The following is a 10482-nucleotide window of genomic DNA, read 5'->3' as shown; positions in this document are numbered from 1 at the left end:
ATATCAAGTTATATTTTTCATGTTTTCGTTATGTTTTGTCCGTGGTTTTATTGGTTTTTTTATTGTTTTTTTTAGTTCTTGTATACAATTTTTGCTCTGTCTTGTTCTTGTACCGTTTTGTTATGCTCTGTTTTTCTAACGTATTGTTTCTTGTGTTCCTTTCATTTTTGCCATGTCTTGTAATATTATTCAGTCTTGTTTATCCTTTACTTGGATAATATTATGATAAAAAGCTTATATTTTACAAGGATCTATATTTAATTCTACAAGATATGATGATTTCTATATTATATGTTTTGAATGTCTTCTTTATTGAAGGGAACCTTCATTAACAAGCTTTGCTTACCAGAAGGTTTCCATTTCATTTCATTATGTTATATCATTATTATAATATTAAATAAGTGGATTTTTTCAGACTTTTTGGTAATTATGTGACAAATTACATCTCAGTCTCATGTAAAATCAATGACGTGGTTGAAACAAGCTCTCGGAAGATCGTCATTACAGTGACAGCAGTTTCTTGGACAATTTTGATAATGATTCATTGCCTTTTGCGCATGCGTAAAAAGTGCACACCTATATCCATCTTGTATCCCTCTCCCCCTCTCTTTCCCGTTCTCTTTGCCCGTCTATATTTCGACGTACTTTGTCATTGCGGGGGGATCAATTCCCCTGATGTACGTCATCATGAACCTCTAGTTTCGCCCTCAATTTCCATGTTCCCCTTTGATAACAATCCAGGCCTCATACTCAACAACCCAATCTAACTCTCACAGCACCACCCTCAACTCTCGACCCATTTTGAGGCGCTTTAACACCCTTATGCCCCACCTGTGCAAACTCATACCTTAGCGCAACACATACGTTGTTCCATTGACTTTGTCCATCTCTTAACAATTCCAAAGGAGGATTCCCAACATCTTATCAGACTTTTTGTAGTTCGACACCGCTGGGAGAAGTACACCTCTTCACTATGCTTCGAATTATGTGCCTTGCCGCCCTGGCCCTAGCGGTCACTGCTTGTCCGGTTGGGTGGCACCAATCCGGTAGATCTTGCTACAAGGTATCACAGGTGTTCGCTACCTATAACGATGCGGTAAGAAGATGTGCACAGTTTAGTTCCTGTGAGACCGGATTCGGGGGACACCTGGTGTCCATTACGACCGACTTTGAGAACCAACAGGTTCTGGACATCCTGAACTACAACCAGATGGCCCGGAATGAGACCTGGCTCGGCCTAAGGACCTTCAACGGCCCAGTCTTCTGGGCCAGTGGCGAACCCCTCAATCCACGCCTCACCAACCCATGGCATGTAAGTATAAACGAACTATGATGACCATTTAAGTGATGGTGACGATGATTATAGTTATGAGAATGGTGATGTTGATAACTATTGTTTGTTTGCTTTATTTGCGAAATCATACACATACAGTAAGCTATAGCATAGCCTAATTGAAGACTAAACACTTAATGACAAGGTTGGATACCCATTTCAGAGATGTCTTAACATTTATGTCCTTCCATACGGTCCCCGGTATATGATATTAGTAAAAATGTTCAGGCTTATATTTTTACTATATTTCCGAACTAGATTTCATTAATAATCCTGACCTAAACTGTTTAATTGATTGTACATAATACTATAACCCGCTTCAATCTCAGTGTCATAAATGATCCAAAACAAATTAGGGACCTGGCACAGTAGAGCTTCCGGGGCAAATTTATGAAACGAGTGAGTCTTTCCTATGCATGTTTAAATAAGTATTGTCAAAATTCCCCAGGTGACAACATGGATTATGAAATTATTGTAGTTGCAATGCCTCATAGGTGTCACCGGAATGGGGAGGGGGGGGGGGGCTTTATTATATAAAGTCACTGTTTAAACATTGTTAAACACTTTATTCGCAATGGAGTGCATTAGCGTTTTAAAACGAAAATTTAATGAATACGTGTGTAAACTGTCTGATCAATCAACATTGCGAATTAAGTGTTTAACAATGTTTAAACAGCGACGGTAATAGTCGCCCCCCGCCTTCCAGTGACACCTAAATATGAAACATTGCTACCACAATAATTTCATTATTGATTTATATTGACAAGACTTACAGTATTTAAACATGTATAGCAAAGAGCAAGATACGATTTTCTGGAAATTGCGGAAATTAGTTGATTGGACGAGGGCAGTGGTTGATCAAAAGGTATCCAACTTGATTGCTTCTTCAATGAAACCGTCTGTTCAAGGAAAAGGGATATTGACACATCGCGGGTGAAGTAATTTGATTGATCCGTTGATAGGTGTATTGATTTAAAACACATCTCGAGATAATTAGCAAGATAATGGTTACCATGGCCACCATGAACTGATTGGGAGCTCAAAATATTACTGAGGAGAGCTTGTAAGAAATAAGTAAAAGAGCATCGATATCAATAACATAAACAAGGATAGGTAACACTTATTATCCTGATGATGGTAGTCATAATGATAATGTTTATAATTTGAATAATAATAAATTGGAACAATGATAAAAAAAATGATTAAAATGATGGTTACAATGATGATACATGCAGCATAATATTAATATTAATATCACCAATAATAATTATAATAGTACTAATACTATGTATAATGATAAAAATAAATACGATGATAATAGTAATGATAATAATAATAATGATGATAATAATCATAATAATAATATAATAATAATAATAATAATAATTATAATAATGGTAAAGAAAATACAACCAAAATTATAAAGATGATAAGGACTGATGCCTTCAACCTCATTTTCTCGTTTTAATTTATCCGTTCACCGGAAACATCAAAACCAAAGTAAAATGATGAACTGATTGTTAGCCACATCATCAACAATGAATTGAAAAAAATATATAACACTAGAATGTAATAATGAAATATACTATTCCAGCGGAAGCAAGACCATAATGCATTAACGAGTATACTCTGAAAATGAAATATATTTCTAAATACTTCCCTGGTGTTGTAAACTAAAGTCGTAAAGGTAAAAGGAGAAAAATGTTTTTATCAATGATTGTAGAAGAGCATGCAAACAATATATTAGTGTATATGCGGGGTACAAATCACGTCAATCTTGCTTCTGTTAAACACACATAGATATTCAGATATTCAAAATTAATTGTCATGCTCAAAATAAAAACAAAGAAATTACATTAGCATAAAAATCATATTCCGGTACATGAATACATGTTCTTAACATTTCATTTCATTTCTTTTAATCATTTCTTGTGTGGGTGCGTCGTGGTCTAGTGGTTCTGACTCTCGCCTTTGAAACAGAGGGTCTTGGGTTCGAATCGTAGCCATGGCGTAGTTTCCTTCAGCAAGAAATTTATCCTCACTGTGCTCACTCGACCCAGGTGAGGTGAATGGGTACCCGGCAGGAGTAATTCCTTGCATGCACTGAGCGCCGGTGATGGTAGCTCGAGCTAAAGCCGGGGTAATAATAGCATCGCTTTGTATCTTATGGCAAAAAGCGCCTTACAAATCCAGCTATTATTATCATATTATTATTACTCTTGTTACGTCGTTTATTTATACACCGTGCTTATACAAACAAACAAATATCCTCCCGTCTGTACAAGGGGCCGTTGCTGCTAGAAAAAAACACTTTGTTTTCAAGGTTGTGAGTTTTGAGATCTATTCCGAGGGACCTAAGGATACCTGTCTTACTTCAGGCTCTTACATAATAACGGCAAGGTGGCTCTCTGCTCAGAGTTCACAGTTAAAGGGATGCTCCAAACTGAAGATAAGATATATTTATGTCAACAGATATAGTAAAATTCACAAAGCAAAATGCTAAAAGTTTTATCAAAATCGGATAACAAAGTTATTGAATTTTAAAGATCTGCATTATTCCGATGAAAGTTCTAGGTATGCCTTCATGAATATGCATTAGGTGGGCTGATGGTGTCATATCCCCACTCGCTCTTTTGTATTTTATTGTATGAAATTGGGTTTATTCAAACAATTTCTACCAAGAACTAAAACAATTGGATCGACAACTGATTAAGTGCGTAATTTCTTGCTGCAACTTATTTTATCATAATGGAGACACATCATTTACACATTTATAAAAAAAAAAAAAACAATTATGAGTTCATGTAATAACATAAGAAAAAGGAGTGTGGTGATATGACATCATCAGCCCATCTAATGAATAGTCCTGAAGATATGCCTTAAACTGTTTCACCAGAGTAATGCAAATATTAAACATTCAATAACTTTGTTATTTGTTATCAGATTTTGATGAAATTTTAAGCAATTGGCTATGAATATCTTCAGCCCGGAGTATCCCTTTAATAGGCCCTTGCATAATTATTCGCGGTCAAGACACTTCTACCCTTGCTCTGTCTTCAAGGTAACAGGGTACCTATTCTAATACTCCCCAGTTTATTTTTTCCGGACCTTCAACATAATTGTTTTCGAATGATAATTATAATAGCTTAAGAAGCGATTATCACTTAATTTATGGAAAGTCTGTTATACCCTTTTTACACAGGATTTTCTTAACCCCGGACTATCGCTAACCCCGTACTATCCTTAACCCCGTACTATCTTTTTTTCCTTTTCACACATGCCAAATCGTTATTGCTATCCCCGGATAAGGAATGCTTGCTTTTCACACACGAAACTCGCTAACCCCGGACTAGTGGTAGCTCACGAATATTCACGAGCGCACTGAGGGTTCATTCCTTTTTACACACGCTAAAATTTCCTTAACCCCGTACTATAGGTGGGGCTAAATTGCCATTTAGCCCCACCTATAGTACGGGGTTAAGCTTAGCCCACTTTCGTTTTACACTAGCGATCTTAACCCCGTACTATCGCTCTTAGCACCGCAATTGCTGGGATAACCCTGCTTTTTTGCAGGGCCAAATAATCCCGTACTATAGGTGGGGTTAGCCCACTTTGCAAAAATGCTGTGTAAAAAGAAAGTGGGCTAAGCTTAACCCCGTACTATAGGTGGGGCTAAATGGCAATTTAACCCCACCTATAGTACGGGGTTAAGGAAATTTTAGCGTGTGTAAAAAGGGTATATGAGTTCTCACCATGGCTTCGGCTCAGGTGTTACGAACATTCTTTTCAGGGAATAACTTCTGAATGAAATAATGTCATAAAGGCCCTGCCAGGTTCCTTTGCTGTAGGTCTAAATGAAATACGGGGCATACCTTTGATGTATATCAAGTCATCAAACGTACTATTTGCTAAAACCTATTACCCATAAACTTGTACATAGAATTTTGGAAGGGGTGGAAATACATGAAAATATTGAAATATGATATTTAAAACTTTAAAAAGTTCTTGACTATTACTAATCTGACCACCGGGGACCAGACTTACGAAAGGTTAACTCCTCCTCAATCTCGTGATCTCCAGGGTTTCAAGTACGTGAGGCAGGAGATCAGAACAGGATGAAGTTTGTTTGTCACCATGACAACATCGGTTCACTCTATTAAAGTCAGATTTAGAAAGTAAACCTTGTAAGGAAAGACCCCCTTTGAAAGATTTTAGGGCATTAATAGCAAACGGAATAACGTCAGTCCTGTCGGGTGATCTAGGAGGGGTAAGGCATCCGTCGGAAACCAAGGGAGTGAGGAAGGGGCAAGTAAATGGGAATGAAAAAAAGGATAGATGAAAATGAAGGGACGTTTCATGAAATTTTCCCCTCTCGCGCTATTAACAATATCAAGTAAGACATGATTTCAATTGCCTACATGACCAGTGGATGGACTAGCTTTTCCCGACGGCTTCGATTGTGAAATTTGAAGAAAAATACCATACATTTTATTTCGCTTTGAATTTCCTTTCCGTATCACAATCAACGTCTTTTGTATGTGAAATATTACAATGTGTGTAGGGCTAAAAAAACATGAACCCCTTTCGTATCAATCTAGGGATTTGTTAGGAAAATCTATTTGAAGTTAAAACACCTGGTTTGTGTTATATGAATTTGCTTGGTCACGCTTCTTTTTCGACAAGAGATTAAGGTGGAATCTTTAATCTGTCAGAATATGCAGTGGAATAAAGGTCCAAACCAGGAACTGATATATTGATAATCCTTTAAAGAAACCAAAATATTGATTAAAACATGCAATACAAACAAAAATGATTTATTTCTGTATTATTTTGCCTTTTAAAAATTAATAGTACATCTTTTGAACGCGAATCCATGAAAAAAAAAGTTCAGATCATTTGAAAACGCAAATATGTGTGAATCCGTGTCAAAGATAACATGATATTGTTTATTTATTTTGATAAATGCGGTGCTTTATTCTATATTCAACCTTCACGAATCACATAAAAGTGGGCTCTATGCGTAAGTTGCATTTTCTATCTTAAAAATAGTTAACATAAACAAACGCAGCTACATATAATGAAAATATGCTACACATAAGCAAAATAATAGTTTTGGTTACAGGATAGTCTGCATCCGTTCTGCATCCATGCAATGATGTAACAGCTACCTTGCTATCAACTGTGTGAGTGGGTTGAAGAACCTCATTTGGGCCTAATATTAAACGAATTTCATGCCTATGTTCGTTAGTGGCAAGCCTAATAATATACAACATTTATTACTATTTCCACATTTTTTAAAATATCTTTTACATACAGGCTGGTAATCCCGTACGAGGACCCAATATGTGCACCGTAGCCTTCCAGAACAGATGGGCAACAAGGAATTGTAACATGAGGAGACAGTTTATCTGTGAGATGGGCGGCGAAGCTCCCCCTCCCGCCTTTTTAGTCAACCAGGAAACACCATAAATTTACCGCGGGACAAATTACGCGTTGACATCATCTTCTTCATCATTACACACCGGGCCCGTTTTCCTCGTATCTGATGGACTCTTTAAACCTTCACAAGACTTGAATGGGAGCCAGTAAAAAAAAAAATGTCTGTACTTTATAAGAACGGTCAAAAATTATATACTGTATTGGGTTGATAAACCGGCCATTCCTTAACGCAAACATGATATAAGTGATTCTGTGCCAATCTCTTCACTGAAAAAAATAGTTTTTTACCTTTACGTACCTTTTCAATCAATATTTTTTTTTTGTTATGTCTTGTTTCCGTCCTTTTTTATTACTCCCGACCTTTCGTTCGAGAACGCGAATGCTTATTTACAACGGTAGCTGATTTTGGAAGAGACTTTTGGGCCCGTCGTCATGGTAGTAAAACTCTGTCCTGCAATGCAAATTGTGTGACATGATATTTTTTTTCGTTTCGCATCTGGAACGGAAACATTCAATCTGCGTTCCGTGTGTAAAATTCTGGTTGCTACTATGGTAACAGCGATATATCCGATTTAGGACGACTTTCCAGAGCCACATTCGATTCTGCCCAGAGCTCGAGAGGCCGCCCAGGGTGCCCACTTCCATTGAAGAGTGGATACCAGGCGCGATCACGCGTAAAAAGGGAAAGAGTGGGCAAGTACGTTACGTATAGGCCTATGTAACGTTATAAGGGTGTCAAAAACGATGTTTAAAATACTGAAAAGGGGGATATATTTCCAATACTTGTAGGGTTTTACAAGCTAAATACTTGTTAAGAGATGCATTTTCATAATCTGGAAAAGACTTGCTTCCCTTGTTTAGGGTGATTTTCGAAACCCCATGGTCGCACCTGGTATCCACTTATCAATGGAAGTGGTCCCCCGGGAATTTGAATCTAATCCCCATTTCTGGGGAAAGTAAAACGTAATGCCCATTACATTGTGTGCTAGAGGCATATCGTTTGTGTAGGAGTAAGCAAAATGAAAAAAAACCGTATGTTTAGGCCTATTGCCTATGCCGTGTTCATATCCATATCAACGCATGCGAAATGGTTTCGGCTGGAGAGGTGATCTGACCCCTAGAATCAATTGCCAGTGATCCACCAATAATCCACATTAAATGCAATACCGATTCGATGGACTGTAATGATCTATATCTAAGCCTTAATTCAGTAACTTTTCCCTCACTCAATATGTACTCGATTTGTTTGAAAAAAACACTTTCTTATCCATGTCATAATCTATTGAAGGTCCTGCATTTCGAATATCTCCAGCCATCAGTCGTAATGTACATGCATGTATGGTGCGGGTGTCGCGGAAAAGAATTTTGCACACGAAAAGCAGATCTGTAGGGCCTGTAACCCCCTGTAACACAAAGCTTAGCATTGATTGTAGAGCAGTTTTCTACGTTTGATTCTATTGACTATAATGTACAATCAAGCTTAAAAATCAAGTGTATGATTAAGCGTTAACTTTTGTGTTAGGGGACCCTAATATTAGCGTCCGTGAGGATTGCGAAAGGTCCCAAATTGAAGGAAACCACGCCTCAAGTAATTGTAGACTTGATTTTGGTAGCATCTCGCCGCTATTGTTAAATACAGTTTTCTTTGACATTTCTGGGAAATATGTAAAGTATTTACGATCAAAGCGATTACAATATGTTCCTTTTAAATCTATATTTGATTGAGACATTGTCTAAGAACGTTCATTAGAAACGAATGATAAAATACTGATACATTTTAAGTAATTCACACTTCATCAAATGAAAAAAAAAAAATTTTCGTTTGAAGCTGGGTTTTCGGAATTATTATTTTGTTGGGTTCCTTATTTCAGAAAATACATATTTCACGATAGACTGTTTATAGAAAGACTGTATATTTGGTCGTTTTGATATATGTTTTGATCTGTTTTATATTAATAAAATGATTTCGATTTTACTTTCATTTGTGGTGAACCGTGTCGTTTAGCATGTTTAGTGTTATTTTATCCTCAATTTTATTTCCATCTCGCCTATTTTTGGGGAAAATGAATAATCGATATGATCGAGCCTCAAAGTGAGTCAAAATCAGTGGTTTATGATGCGTGTTGAGGGATATTTCCCGACAAAGTATATTAGCTTCCTGTGTTATGACGTAGTCACACCAATGAATCTTACTCCAGACCGATCAGAACTATTACGTTATTTTGAATAGCATATCATTGATTTTTGTCTGGACTAATTTCGTTCGTGTGACTGTGTCAATACGGTTTCATGACTTTGGATCTCAAAAGGGCATGACTACGTTTTTTTTAATAGAAAAAATGATTAATCATACTTCATAGTGCGTAATAATTTTGTATATCCACTGACATATGGATGAAGGATGTTTTCATCTGCCATTTTTACTCATGCTATTTTCATCTCTGTCATTTCTATTTGGTACTTTGCAAAATGATAGCAAGGTCGTGCTAGTTCTCTTTCATTACCTTTGTTTTATTTTCCAACGTCTTTCTCTATTAATCATGCATGTATTCTGTGATTTATTTGCTATTATTTTAATTCTCTTATCTTCCCTTTTCTGCCTTTCTCGAATATCTTTTCAAAAACTTTCTCTTATCATTATCGAATATAAGAGACGTTACTTCATAACGTCTTTGGAAATATCACTGTGATAGATGCGCTCGGTAGGTTCGAAAATAATATATTTTACATCGTCTGGTCGACATCGCTGCTTTACATGATATGGATCTGGGGATGTCATATAATTGAATTATAAGCTTTATCAAATAGGCCTAATTTGACTAAGTCTAGGATCTGTAACGTTCGAGATGATGGCGTCTAACATTATCGCCGTTGAATAGAAAAGTCCACAATTATTTAATGTTCGTAAGAAACATTTATATGATTCAAATTCCATTAATTTGATATTGAAAGAATTCGTTGAAACAAGTTTGAATGTATAGCAAAAAAAGACTTGGCTTTAATGTACAGTGATCTTGAAAACCATTGACATTATACTTTTGTCTAATTATAGATGATATGTCTACCATTGGTAATATTAAAAAAATTAACCGGTGTCATTTAGTGCCGTTTTTCATTTTTGGACATCTGAAAAGTTTATGATTCTAGAAGATCCAAAATGGTTACCTTCCAATTTTATCCGAGGAATATCATTTTTGAACACGTCCAAGATGGGAAAAAGGATGGTTTAAGAAGAAAAGGAATTGAAAAAACCATTCTTATTTCTAATTTTAAATGGTGAGGTGATGTTTGAAGGTTCGCATGGTAGTATAGACAATGGCGGAAGTGGTTTACAGTACCCCATGTCATAGAAAGACTGGGTAGAGGTAGATGTGAAATGGAGAGTCGAGAGATTGGAGGTTAGAAAGCTGAGTATCTTTTCATAATGAGTGCAGATATTAAAACTACAAGACACAACATTTAAAAGGTAAAACCAAAACGCAATTTAAGATGGCTCCATTTGACTTTATTTTTAGTACGGAATTTCATAGATCAGTTATATCGAGATAAACAGACAAAATAAGGAGTACTATGAAAGAAACCTTTATTTCCCACAAGTTGATACCGTATTTATGAGATTTGAGATGATGATTCTGGAGCAATAACGATAATTTGGAGTGTTTAAACAAAATTGTAAGCTGTAAAAAGCAATTCGTAATGTATAATGAAAA

General features: G+C 36.3%; 1 protein-coding gene across 1 annotated transcript; it reads left to right on the top strand.

The window, feature by feature from the left end:
* The first annotated feature begins 631 nt into the window (after nucleotides 1-631).
* Nucleotides 632-8753, top strand: LOC135157901 (snaclec 27-like). The gene is made up of 2 exons (XM_064115050.1): nucleotides 632-1312; nucleotides 6650-8753. The coding sequence occupies exons 1-2, from the start codon at nucleotides 974-976 to the stop codon at nucleotides 6800-6802; spliced, it is 492 nt and encodes a 163-aa protein (XP_063971120.1). The 5' UTR covers nucleotides 632-973; the 3' UTR covers nucleotides 6803-8753.
* The last annotated feature ends 1729 nt before the right edge of the window (nucleotides 8754-10482 follow it).

Source organism: Lytechinus pictus, unplaced genomic scaffold (assembly GCF_037042905.1).
Source record: "Lytechinus pictus isolate F3 Inbred unplaced genomic scaffold, Lp3.0 scaffold_20, whole genome shotgun sequence".
In the NCBI taxonomy this organism is placed as follows: Eukaryota; Metazoa; Echinodermata; class Echinoidea; order Temnopleuroida; family Toxopneustidae; genus Lytechinus; species Lytechinus pictus.
The sequence above is the reverse complement of the archived record's forward strand: the minus strand, read 5'-3'. Positions and strand labels throughout refer to the sequence as shown.

Excerpts from the sequence above, each read along its gene's own strand:
- LOC135157901 (XM_064115050.1), top strand. The coding sequence starts at position 974 with ATGCTTCGAATTATGTGCCTTGCCGCCCTGGCCCTAGCGGTCACTGCT. Across the intron at positions 1,313-6,649 it reads GCCTCACCAACCCATGGCAT|GCTGGTAATCCCGTACGAGG; the intron begins GTAAGTATAAAC and ends TTTTACATACAG.